General features: G+C 42.6%; 1 protein-coding gene across 2 annotated transcripts in view; it reads right to left on the bottom strand.

The window, feature by feature from the left end:
• FBXW8 (F-box and WD repeat domain containing 8) overlaps positions 1-13,676 on the bottom strand; it is a 121,903-nt gene that overhangs the window by 71,922 nt on the left and 36,305 nt on the right. For both annotated transcript variants that reach the window (XM_054444760.2, XM_054444761.2), the window contains exon 4: positions 11,308-11,396. In XM_054444760.2, coding sequence (XP_054300735.1) covers positions 11,308-11,396 — 89 coding nt within the window. The remainder of the gene's footprint in view (positions 1-11,307; positions 11,397-13,676) is intronic.

Raw genomic sequence — 13,676 nt, 5'->3', positions numbered from 1 at the left:
GCCTGTAATCCCAGCTACTTGGGAGGCTGAGGCAGAAGAATCGCTTGAACTGGGAGGTGGAGGTTGCAGTGAGCCAAGATTGTGCCACTGCACTCCAGCCTCCCAGACCAAATAAATCTGACCATTTGTGGATAGAATGTTTTCAATATACAGCCAAGATTGAGAACCACCAACCCAGTCCAATCCTACCAACCCCTCAAGGTCTAACACAGGCCCTCCCCTCCTCCATGAAGCCTGAAGCTTTCTGACTCAACTACTATGCCCTTTATCTGAAGAAACTGCTTTTACTACTACAGTCCATATGCATTGATCGTCTCCTCGACTTAATTGTAAAGTCTTCAAGAAGGCCCTACCGCAGTGCCATAGCCTCCATCACAGTGCCTTATGCAGAGCTAATCATAAATAAACGGTGACTGAAAAGGGGTGTCCGCAGGTAACAACCTGACTGGCTTGAGGGGTACCTCTTTATTTCCACTGCTCACTTTCCAGTGGTAATGATTAGTGAGACACCCAGAATGTACACACTGATGTGCATTAGACTGCTTCCACTATAAAACGGGATAAGCTAAATTATTTCAATAAACATGAAATTTTCCATATATCTATTTAAATTAACTTCATTCTCCATGACCAAAAGGTATGATAATAACATAAATGTTTTGCTGCAAAATGACTCAGGAGGTAAAATATAAAAGCCTCTATGTCTCCTGTATTGACAGGAAGTGAGACTAAATATGCTACTGCAGCAGGTAGTGGATTATGACTCAGCAGCGGGCTCTCAAATCTAACCTAAGTGAAAGCCACAATAGTATGGGAGGCAGCCTCCATGCTAATGAACTTGTGCTAAGGAAACAGACATCTTTGGTAGGGTAAAACACAGGTTGGGGCAGAGGGACCTGGACCAAACCCTAAATGTGATCTAAAAGTGCTTAACAACATTGGCCAGGAGCAGCAAGAACAGATAACGAATGGAGGTAGGAAAAAAGGCTGATTTTTCTCCAGAGCTCCAGATGTCTTTATCGCTGCCTAATGACAATTACACTCAACCAATTAAGATGCCACTATGACAGTTACATTGTCAGTAAGCCTTTGGACCCCAATGTTGATGGCTCTCTAATTAGTGTCTGTGCAAAGTACAACTGCAACTAATATACTAGCTGATGTAAGAACACTAAGGAAAAACTGAAGAAGAAATAAGTCTTTTCCAAATGAGGATATGCCCCAGCCCAGTGAAGCGGTGTGCTTTCCCAGTCTTTTCTACACTTGGCAAGGTTGAGTTTACCTCTAAATAAATAGGTCAGAGACCATAGCTGATTTTTTGTTGAAAGAATGGGAATAGAGCCTCTCTCAAGCTCTGCACGCCAGAAGGATTGACCAATTTAAAATGATTTACCACCAAAGAGCTTTCATTAACTAGTAAGTTTCCAATAAGCAGACTACTTATTGGACTAAGGGACTAGAAGAATAAGAAGGAATAAATACTGTACAGCTAAAAACAATCTTTCTTCTTCATAAGTATCCAGCAGCGTTTCCACTTTGCTTCCATGTGTCAGCTCTTATTTGCTAAAAACAAAATTTTTTAAGGCCCTTCCTAGCAAGCTGGGGGCTTGTTTTGATTTAAGAATGCTGAGAAGTAAGGTTAAGTGACTTACCCAGGGTCACAAGAAACATTTTAGTGGCACAGCTGGGATCAAAATGTGCCCCAGGTTTTTCTCAATCACTGCTTAGCCAACAAACCACTCTGCCTCCTCAGATGACACTGTCTTTAAACAAATACTGCTTTTAAGAATCACCCCCATTTAAGTGCAATATAAGGAATTTATTGTTTTCAATATTGTGACTCAGGTTTGCAGGACACAGCCCCTGACCCTAACCCATCAATTCGACCACTAAATTGCAACTGGAAGGCGAGAAGCCAATAAAAAAGGCTCAGTATGCTAGGAGCAGGACTGGGGGCTGAACAGATGCAACCTGTGCCTCCCATGCCTGCTTCTCAGGGGATGCAGGAGAACATATGGAACCGTTAGTAAGACTTCTCTCTCTACAGGATCATACACAAACAGCCACTCCCAAACCAAGTCACAGTTCTATTCTGATCAGGCACCCAGAGCAGCCAAGAGGGGCCCTGTTATGAGGCTTCAGGCCAGGAACAGCAAATGGTTTCATTTCTGTGTCAAATCCAATACATGGTAGTGGCTGCCTAGAGCTCTGTGTTGAGAAGGATTCTGAAGCTATGTTTCATCCAGCTTACCAGAAAAACAAATGCAGTAATGAGTTATTCATGATCACCACTGGTTGGGGAATGAGGAGGGCAGCATCTCTGCCCCATACAAAACTCCACCTGGCCAAGTCCTAGTCATCCTTCTGGATTCAGGTTGAAAGTCATTTCCCAGCAGGAAGCTAGCCTGATGCTGAGCCTGTACGAGGTGCCTCTCCCTAGCATGTTATGGCACCGTGCTCCTCCCCAACCCTAACACCTCCCACAGTGTTCTGTAAACACCAGTAACTGGATCCCTTGGTGGCCTATAAACTCCCCGTGACCAAGGGGGTTGTGTGTGGTATTCATCCATGCTTAGTGGGTGTTGACGGAATGAATGAATCTACTGACTTAAACCCAGAAGATGGAAGTGGTTTAAAGCCTACTGAGCAATCAGGCAGAGTCTCCTAAAACTGCAGTGTCCACATTTCAAGAAACATTTGTGCCCTTAATATGTAAAAGTTTGAAGAACTATTCACTTGCTCCATACTTTCTTCAGTAATACCAAAAAATACCAATCAATAAAAGCAAGAGTATTTACTATTTTCTATGAAACATGACGGGGTTGTATTATGCAATTAACAAAATGAACTCAATCCCACAGTGCAGAGTCCTTCTGTGGAAATGCACTACAACAAACATCAAGTGGGGCTTAAGACGCATCAATTGAAAAATAATGAACGTCTTAATGGACCTTACAAGATACATGCACTACACACTTAAAACTGTTTTCCATACATCTTGGTTAATCACAATCAATAGAGTCAGAGTCAATGATGATTATGCAGAGTTATTGTAGCTGTGGCCCTTCCCATTATTCCTCGGAGAACCAGAGATGGATAAATGCAGTCATGAGTTCACCAGTATTTATTAAGGATATTCTAGAGCTCCTTCATTAAAGATATAATAAATGTAATGCTCTCCTCTAGTCACTTATCAATATCTTACCTCAGACTTATTTACCAGAAGAGCATGTATACCTCACAGCAGAAAATAAATAAATTTAAAAGTATTTTTAAAAAGAGGTCCCTAACGGGTAATGATCGAATTCTTTATGGGAAACAGTCCAATGTCACAATAAGTAGCAGCAGAAAATCTATACAAAATGAGGTTTAAAGGAAAACTGTTAGGGGAAAAAGTTTTTTTTAAAAAAGGAGAAAAATGGAAAGCATGTCCTTAGTAAGTATATATGGGCAACATTTATCTCACCTTATACCTATGTTATTTACAAAGCATCTGTTATCTCAACAGCCTCGAAGTAATCCGTAGGCAGTATTTATTTTTTACACATTCATATAAAACTAAGCGAGTGTTGGAAACACCATCCTTGTGGGCTTCAGTTCCTGGACAGAAAATATTTTTAAATTCAGGGAAATATATATGTATTCACATTAAAGCTACTATTCATATTTTGGCATGGTATACAGTGGATAAAAAGGTCCTTTTTTAAAAAAAAATTTTTTTTTGAGACAGTCTCGCTGTCACCAAGCTGGAGTGCAGTGGCATGATCTTGACTCACTGCAACCTCCGCCTCCCGGGTTCAAATGATCCTTGTGCCTCAGCTACCCGAGTAGCTGAGATTACAGGTGTGCGCCACCATGCCTGGCTAATTTTTGTATTTTTGATACAGAAGGGGTTTTGCCATGTTGGCCAGGCTGGTCTCGAACTCCTGACCTCAAGTGACCCACCTGCCTTGGCTTCCCAAAGTGCTAGGATTACAGGCATGCCACCGTGCCCAGCTAATAACAAGGTACATTTGTAATTACTGGAAAAAGCAGAGGACAACATAGCTAAAAGCAAGGTATTTCAAGTTACCTTAGATGACTTTGTTTATTTTTTGGAGATGGAGTCTCACTCTGCTGCCCAGGCTGGGGGGCAGTGGCACGACCTCGGCTCACTGCAACCTCCGCCTCCTGGGTTCTAGCGATTCTTCTGCCTCAGCCTCCCAAGTAGCTGGGATTACAGGCATGTGCCACCACACCCAGCTAATTTTTGTATTTTTAGTAGAGACAGGGTTTCACCATGTTAGCCAGGCTGGTCTGAAACTCCTGACCCTAAGTGATCCACCCACCTTGGCCTCCCAAAGTGCTGGGAGTACAGGCATGAGCCACTGGGCCGGCCTGTTTAAAATAATATTTTCTAATACTTCTTAATTGTAAAACAATGATAAAATTCCACTGAAGGGCCAACAGGCAAACCGAACCAACCAAAGATTCAGACACCAATTTTTACATATATAAATTGGAAGCTCCAAATTTTGCTTTCTGTCTACAAAGAATTGGAAACCCTCTCACTCTGATGCCAGGTTGTATGAATGGGGCTCAGAAAAATAAAAACATATTTAAATCAGGTCATGTCCGGCAGCTGAAGCAGCAGCCAGAGATCACTTGGTTGCTAGAGAGGTATAGGCAGTTTTGTTTTGTATCTACTTGGGCACACTTGCCTCAAAAGGAATGAAGCAAAAATGGGACAACTGAGTGTTTTTAGGAAAGAAGAGCGCTAATATTTTGCAACAAATGAGATACAGTTCTCCTTCCAATCACACTTGGCAGAGGAGAAACATGGATACACAGTCCTGCTCCTTCCAGTAAAGGCAGGAACTGTATGCTAAAAAGGCAGAAACCAGGGGAGAAAATATTTAGGAGTAATGAAAAAAACCTCAACACAAACAGGGTGCTTGCTGTTTTTTTAAAACCAAAAGAGAGAAAATGTCCTCTCATGTGAATAGAAAAGTGCGTTTTCTTATGCCAACTAGAATGCTTTAGCCTTATGAATCTCAAGTAACAATGAGGAGGGAGTTTATTGCAAAACACCATCATACTCCTGGGCATCTGATAAAAGCTTCTGGTGAGCTAATGGCTTAATGGTTAGCAGAGCTGGCACAAGGCCTCCAAGGAGCTACTGGTTCTACCTGAGATGCACTCTTCACTAGGTGGCTCTCCTTCACTACTTATGGCAAACGACACCTAGCCCTGCACCTCAGGTTTTATACTGTGACTTTTTTGAACTCATGATGTCATCTGATTGCAACACTCAACTTCCAGAGGGCAACTCGGGAGAAGGAAGACGAGAACAGTCTAAGCATCACAAAACAGAACAGGGATGTTTCCATATGCCCCTTTCTTCTACTCTTTCTTCTCAAGGATAAACATACAATTTTCAAAACATTCTAAAATTCTAAGCGCTGTTACCACAATAAATCAAAGAAACAAAAGACACGTTTCCTGATCACTTACTATCAACTAACTTTCTAGACAAACTCTCTGCTAAAACACAAGGAAACACACACTAAACCTCGCTAGCATTTCAGGAGGTCCAGCAGATCACATATACAAATGCAGATAGGCGCCAAACTTTGAGAGAAAGACAGGTGACTGATTCCGTAGAGACTGGTGACTTATGAACACAAATTTTTCTCAAGTTACAGAAATGAGAAATTTTCGCTGAAAAAGCAAAGTAAAAGTTGTGTCTGAATGTCTCAGTCGCAGTTGAAGGCACGTCCACTTATCTCTCCAATAAAGAAAACAACTGGTGCAGGTCTTTTCTGCGCTGCTGCATATCCCTGCCGAGTGGTCAAGTGACAGCAGAGAAAGACAAGAGCGAGGGCCAGAGAACGCGCTCACGGAGGTAATGGAAGCCCACAGAGTGTGGGATCGCCGAAGGGGAGTTTTCCTTTCTTATACATTTGGCTCAAAGTTTCCTGGGTCCTGGGAAAGATGTTAGACTCTGAGGGTACACAGATGCTTAATACAGGGCCCCCCCAATTTCAAGAGGGGAAGTCAACAGGACCAAATGCTGCCAAGAGGCTGGAGAGGACGAGCCAAGAGAAGGCCATTGGTTTCTTGACCAAAAGATCACGGGTGACCTCTGAGAGTGCAGCACAGTGGGGCTGGGACGGAGCCAGCTGGAGGGAGGTTAGACGGGGAGGAAGGAAGAAGGGCAGGAGGCACGGGCTCTCACTATGTACAGCCCTAACAGGAAGATGGCAGGGATGGTTTGGAGACTTCAAGTCAAAAGGTTAGATTGGAAAGAAGCTGAGGGCTACAAAAGCATTTTTAAATAATTTATTAATCTGGAAAATAAAAATTCATTCCCCTAAATCCAGTAATTGTGCTTACAGGACTCTAGCCTAGGAAAACAATCAGGATTGCAAGACTAGGAGACGATAATGAAAGAACTTTAACTCTTTATTTTATATACTTATATAGAATTTCAAGTTTCTACAGTAGCATGTGTCTAATCATTTTAAAATAAAGATCTGTAATGCTAAAAAGGAGAAAAATTTGCAGACATCTATACATAAAATATTCATAACATACATATAACAAAACACAGGAAATGACCTTAATGTCTACTATTAGGGGAATAAATAGGGAAATTGGGGTATAATTATCCAAAGTGTTTTTGCAACAAGTCAAAGAAAGTAATGAAAAATATGCAACATGAAAAAAATTCATCAGTTTGGTGAGGGAAAAAGGCCACAAATCTAACAAAGGCTATAGTCACACTATGAAAAAACATGCATAGAAAACCAGACTGAAAACCAAACCAGACACATGGGAGACCTTAATAAAGGTTGTGTTCCATACTAGAATTTGAGTGGCTTTTCTCTTCTCTACTTTCTAACACGGTTGCAAAACAACATGGTTTTTACCACTGCTTTTTCTATTTTTTTTTTTTTTTGAGACGGAGTCACCCTGTCGCCCAGGCTGGAATGCAATGGTGTGATCTCAGCTCACTGCAGCCTCTGCCTCCTGGGTTCAAATAGTTCTCCTGCCTCAGCCTCCCAAGTATCAAGGATTACAGGTGCCCGCCACCACGCCCAGCTAATTTTTGTATTTTTAGTAGAGATAGGGTTTCACCATGTTGGCCAGGCTGGTCTTGAACTCCTGACCTCGTGATCCGCCTGCCTAGGCCTCCCAAAGTGCTGGGATTACAGGCGTGAGCCACCGTGCCCGGCTGCTTTTTTTTTTTTTTTTTTTGAGACGGAGTCTTGCTCTCTCGCCCAGGTTGGAGTGCAGTGGCACAATCTCAGCTCACTGCGAGCTCCGCCTCCTGGGTTCACGCCATTCTCCTGCCTCAGACTCCTGAGTAGCTGGGACTACAGGAGCCTGCCACCACACCCGGCTAATTTTTTGTATTTTTAGTAGAGATGGGGTTTCACCGTGTTAGCCAGGATGGTCTCGATCTCCTGACCTTGTGATCCGCCCGCCTCAGCCTCCCAAAGTGCTGGGATTACAGGCGTGAGCCACTGCGCCCAGCCGGCTGCTTTTGTTTTTAAATAGACACATGCTACAAAAGAAAAACCAAAATGATGCTATAATAGCCAAAGCTTCAGAGCAGCAAATGAGGGCTGGAGATGGCAGCCTCACCAGCCAGCCCTGCCTGTGGATGCTGCAGAAACACAGCGGAGCAGCTCCGCTCACGCACACCCAGCCTGACCCTGAGCCTCCGCCACCTCAAGCAAGATGAGGGTCTCAGAACGGATCATCTCTAAAGTTCCTTCCGGGTTTAAAATTGTATGATTCTAAACTGAGAAAACTAAGAAATTAGAGAACAGACATAGGCATTTCTCTAGTTTCCCATATAACATCATATACAGGTGGCAGCGGACAAGGGGAGTCTGTGTATTAAGTTTTAATGCTTACTCCATATAAAACAGTATACATTTAACAAAATATTACATACCACTCATAGTTTTAAAAGATGCTTACAGGCCGGGTGCAGTGGCTCACGCCTGTAATCCCAGCACTTTGGGAGGCTGAGGTGGGTGGATTTCTTGAAGCCAGGGGTTTGAGACCAGCCTGGCCAACATGGTGAAACCCCATCTCTACTAAAAATACAAAAATTAGCTGGGTGTGGTGGCGCACGCCTGTAGTCCCAGCAACTCGGGAGGCCGAAGCAGGAGAATCGCTTGAACCCGGGAGGCAGAGGTTGCAGTGAGCTGAGATCAAACCACTGCACTCCAGCCTGGGCAACAGAGTGAGACTGTGTCTCAAAAAAAAAAAAATTTAAATTTAAATTTTAAAAAGATGCTTACAAATTGCTGGAAAGAAAATACAGTAGATGGCTATAAAGTTAAATATTATTTCTAAGTAAAATAATAATATAAAACAAAAAATGTTTCAGTGAAACAGCAAGGCCACACAATGAGTTGCCCTGTCAGCTGTAGATGGTCCCGTCTGCAGGAGTTCCAAGAAGAGTGGACGCTAGGCTACAGTGCTAGAGAAATCTCTAGGAGGAGACAGGACTGCAGTAGGCCTTAAAAAATGGGTTCTGGGTTTCGAGTTGATGAAAATGTTCTGGAATTAGATAGTGGTATTGGTTGCACAACCTTGTAAATCTACTAAGAAAAAATCACTGAATTGTACACTTTGAAAGAGTGAATTTTATGGCATATGAATTATACAGTCATGTGTCACTAAACAACAGGGATACACTCAGAAAAATGCATCCTTTGGTGAATTTATCATTGTGCAAACATCACAGAGTGTTCTTACACAAACCCAGGTGGCAGAGCCCACTATACACCTAGGGTACGTGAATGGCCAATGTCATATATGGGGCCCATCATTGACTGAAACGCTGTTATGCAGCATATGACTGTATCTTAACTAAAAAAATGATGCGGTCAGAGGTAACTAAATAGAACAGTGTGGAAAAAACAAAGGTACACTTGACAAGTGTAATAAGGAAAAAGGTAGCTTGGAAAGAAATGTCAAAGAGCTTTGAATGTCCGGAAAAGTTAACTAGAAACTATTTGTAAGACTGTAGAGTAAGCAAAGACTCATGGACAAAAGAGTGAACAATCAAATGCTTTGGAAAGAACGTTTCCCCACTGGAAAAACAAGCCTCAGGGAGACAGGCGCCAGGTCCTGTTCACATGATGGGTATTTGAGTGTCAAATGTATTTATGAACGAGTGACTATTTTCAGATTTCACTGGTTTTATGTGAAAAGGAGAGTAGGGAAGAACCATGACTGGGTCCATCATGAGGTTCATTGCAATAAATATCAGTCTGGGCCTATGCAGCATGGCCCCAAACAAGGAATATTTACATAGAGAGCTGAAAAGGTGAGAAGAAGAGATTCTGCTCTCCATCAATGATGTGAAATGTACTTAATAGGTGTAAATGCAAAAATGCTTCATAGTTTAGCTCTAGGTACATAAAACTAAGCCTCTGAACAGACTCCACTTGTGCAAAAGAAAAAGGGAAGGAAAAAAGAAGAATAAGAGAAACACAAGGTAAGTACAAGAGAAAGAAGGGGTGAGGTGGCCACTGTCTCTTTAAGAAGCTCCTTGGAGATACATAACTGTAGAAAGCCTGGTGAATTCAACATTGATTGGGAATGAGGTAACCACAAACACCGCTGTCTCAAATGAAAAGGGATTCAGGATCTGACCCAGAAAACAAGCATCGTAACCACCAGATAAAATTTTAATGATAAACACAAGATGCTCTACATATAAGCAAGACTGAAGTCTCTCATGCTAAGCCATCAACGTAAGGTTTTCTTAGAAAGAGGAGCCGCCAGCAGCCTCTCGACCCACAGATCAAGTTTCATCCTATAGATCCACAGAACTCGGCCATCGTGCCCTGTGCCGGCATAATCTGTAATGTTGAACAGACCCCGAGGGAACAGAGAGGCAGAGAGAGAAGGACTGGCATCTGGACTCGTAGGGGGCCTGCCCTTCAGGAGCTCCAGAGAAGAAATTCATAATTGGCTTTGAGATTCAAGGCTCTCCTTGAATCTCCTTGCGACTCTTTCAGTCCAGTCTCAGCCTTCTGTCCTCAAGTGTCTTCTGACACTCTAGGCAGAGATCCCTTTAAGCTGGAATGATCGAAGTACCTTCTGGAGTTCCCACCAAACTGTAGCATCCGTGGGTAGAAAGGAGCTGCATATTAGGCGATTGTAGGCCCACATTTTAGCAATGAGGTGGAGAGGCCCAACGTGCATCGATAACTTAATGGACAGAATCGCAAGTATCTGGACCATCAATCTTTCTAAAACTAGTTCTGCAGCACTCCCAAGAAGGGCTTTCACCTCTAAATCATAGCCAGTAAAACAGAAACTGAAGAAAAGCCTGCCTCCTGGGTATATCTTGTTTAAAGCAGAAATACTTTTTTTCATAGGCACTGCATACCACAAAATATTAAAATAATCTGACTGTGTGGAATTTCTATTCAAAAGGTGCTCTTTAAGGAATGCTGCTTAAGGAAAGATTTTTCTTTAAAGAAAAGGACTCCTCTACTACTGAGTTTTAAAGTCCAAGGTTTGTTTTGTTTCCCATAGGCAGGAACTTCCCTAAGGCGTCTCACTCCATAGCAGATCCAAACTCAGAAATTTAAGTGTTCTGGTTTCTACTTTATGGCATTAAGTATATAGTCTGAGGCTGTAGTTCATGACATCTTCCTAATCCAAAAAGAAAACTGATCTTATTGTACAGTAAATAAATATATAAATGTACCTCTGTAACAAAGTAGGAAGACTTCATCAAAGTGGTTTTTGGGACAGAAGCTGAAGGAATTTACAGAAGCTAAAATTAAATGTATTGGCCATGGAGAAAAAAAAAAATTTCAGGACAACTTAAGTAACAAATAGGTACTATATGGTGGGGAAGGAAGATTATGTGTGGCCACAGCCCTTCTTCACAATAAGGGATTTAGAAAAAGAGAATGAGAACAGGGCCTGTCTGTGCCAACACTTACTATTTTTGCTTGACTTTTTTATGTCTTCACAAAATACAAACTGTTTGCCTTAATGAAAATCTCACATAACATGCCACAAGAGTGATTTAAAAGCTGGGAAAGACATATTGAGACAAATGGATCACAGATCTGCTCTATACCACGTGCTTCTCACCCTTGCTGCGGCGCTCTCACGTCCTTGGGAGCAGAATCACGGAGACTCTCCCTCTTCCACATGGGCTGCAACTGAGGGAGGTACATGCTCTCAAGGGAAGCTAAGGTCACTGGTACTCAGAGGGTGGTATGAGAAAAATGAAAGACCTTCAGATGCAGAGCACTCAGTGGAAACGGTTTTGCTTACCCAGCAATGACCACGCCATCGTGAGAATGCACATCACGCAAAACTGCGTCAGGAACATGCTCCAGCTCGCTCACAGCACCTTTGCGATTCTGCGTGAGGAAAAGGGGGATGCAGTTTAGACTATTCTCGGGACAGCCCGAAAGCCAAGCATCGCGCTTTTTCACCTACTTTCCACAGCAATTCTCTACAGCATGGACAGCAAGTGCATTCAAAGTTCTGTGGGCATTCAAAAAGACAAAGATGATGACTAACATGCTAAGCTGTTAAGCATGGACGAGTTACTATATATCCCAAAGGCACTGAACTCGAGGACACAGGATGTGTGAGACACTGCCCCATCCTCCAGGAGGTTACAGAATAGAAAGCAAATATGTGCTCACCAATAACTACCATCCACAATAGGCTGGCATGTATCTGCTGGGAGTGGCAAGTATCTAAAGAAACTTATAAAGTATATGAAAAAGTTCAGTTCAGCAAAAAGAAAGTATTACATGATACCTTACCTGTTAATTCTTATAAGGACTCTCAGAATAAAATGCAAAATTATATACAAATAGATAAAGATCAGGATGAGGAAAAGGAGAAGAGATGATATATTTCTAACTAAGAGGCCAGAGATTTCATGGAAATGGTATTTGAATGAAAGTCTAGGCCAGGCACAGTGGCTCATGCCTGTAATTCCAGCACTTTGGGAGGCAGAGGCAGGAAGATCACTTGAGCTCAGATGTTTGAGACCAGCCTGTGCAACACAGGGAGACCCCATCTCTGCAAAAAATTTAAAAGATAGTCAGGTGTGGTGGCATGCACCTGTAGTCCCAACTATTTGAGAGGATGAGGCATGAGGATCACTTGAGTCCAGGAACTTAAGGCTACAGTGAGTTACGATTGCAACACTGTACTTCAGCCTGGGCAAGAGAGTGAGAACCTATCTCTAAAAAAATAAAAAATTAAATTGAATTAAAATGAAGGGAATCTGAATGGACATAAAGTATTTACATGTGGGAGGTTGGGAAAAGTGAGATAGTTAGGCCACAAAGCAAGCATGAATAAAGGTATTCAAGAATACCATAATTTCAACTTTACCAGACTGGGACAAGGACTAGAAACAGCGTTAAGTGCCCAGCACAGTTCTTAACATACAGCAAGTGTTCAATAAGTGCTAGCCATTATTATTATTATTTCTGTTATTAGGAAAAAGATGACATCATTCCATTAAAATACACATTTATTAAGTACCTAGACTCCAGAAACTGAGCAAAGTAATTTGTATGATGGTCTTAACTTAATCCAAGGAACAAGTCTAAGGCTGAGAGACAAAACTGGACACATCCACGTGGAGCTGTCCTACGAGTGGAGATATGGGGAGGGAAGGCAAGGATCTGGGAGTCAGCTGTGTGAAGGCTGCAACCAAGGTTACAATAACAGAAAAGCTCTAGTGAGGGAAAAGGTATTGAAAGAAAAATAGAGGGCCTAAGATGAAAACCTGCATTTATGCAAACACCAGGAAAAAGAACACTATGGCCACCACAATTAGTTTAGCAAATCACTTCCAGGTTGGCTCTGAAATGCAATTCCAGATAACTTTATGCACTTGCAGGTCATTCCCTTTGTGGAGGCACCTGAGAACCCTGGGGTCCCTTCTACGGTCTTCCCAGACACTGACTTAAGAGGTACCAAACCAAATCACCTGCGTAACCCATCCTGAAGTCGAGCACGCACAGCACAGAACCCTGCATCTGTGTGCAGAGGCCTATGCTCTCCTACAGCCAACCTCGCCTGAGCACTGAGCATGGACCAGGCTCTGCAGGAGTGGCAGACACTTGATGACAATCATCCTCACCACGACGCCATGAGCAGTGCCACTCCTAGCCCCTACTCTAGAAATGAGAAAATGGAGGCAGACAAAAGTAAAACAACTTGCCCCAACACTGCCTTTCATTTCTTTCTTTCTTTTTTTTTTTTTTTTTTTTTTGAGATAGTCTCGCTCTGTTGCCCAGGCTGGAGTGCAATGGCGCAATCTCGGCTCACTGCAAACTCCACCTCCAGGGTTCAGGCGATTCTCCAATCTCAGCCTCCCAGTAGCTGGGACTACAGGCGTGTGCCACGGCTAATTTTTGTATTTTTAGTAGAGACGGGGTTTCACCATGTTGGCCATGGAACTCCTAACCTCAAGTGATCCATCCGCCTCAGCCTCCCAAAGTGCTGGGATTACAGGAGTGACCCACGGTGCCGGGCCGCCTTTCATGTTTTGATAAGGCTTTCTTTCATTCCAGAATTTTGGTAAGAATCCCACCATTACATTTAATGAAAGATACATAATTTAAAATTTCACTCCTAGAATTCTCCTTGTTAACAGTGTCAGGAAATGG

The sequence above is a fragment of the Pongo pygmaeus genome, chromosome 10, assembly GCF_028885625.2.
Source record: "Pongo pygmaeus isolate AG05252 chromosome 10, NHGRI_mPonPyg2-v2.0_pri, whole genome shotgun sequence".
In the NCBI taxonomy this organism is placed as follows: domain Eukaryota; kingdom Metazoa; phylum Chordata; class Mammalia; order Primates; family Hominidae; genus Pongo; species Pongo pygmaeus.
Note: the sequence above shows the minus strand (reverse complement) of the source record. Positions and strands in the feature narration are given on the sequence as shown.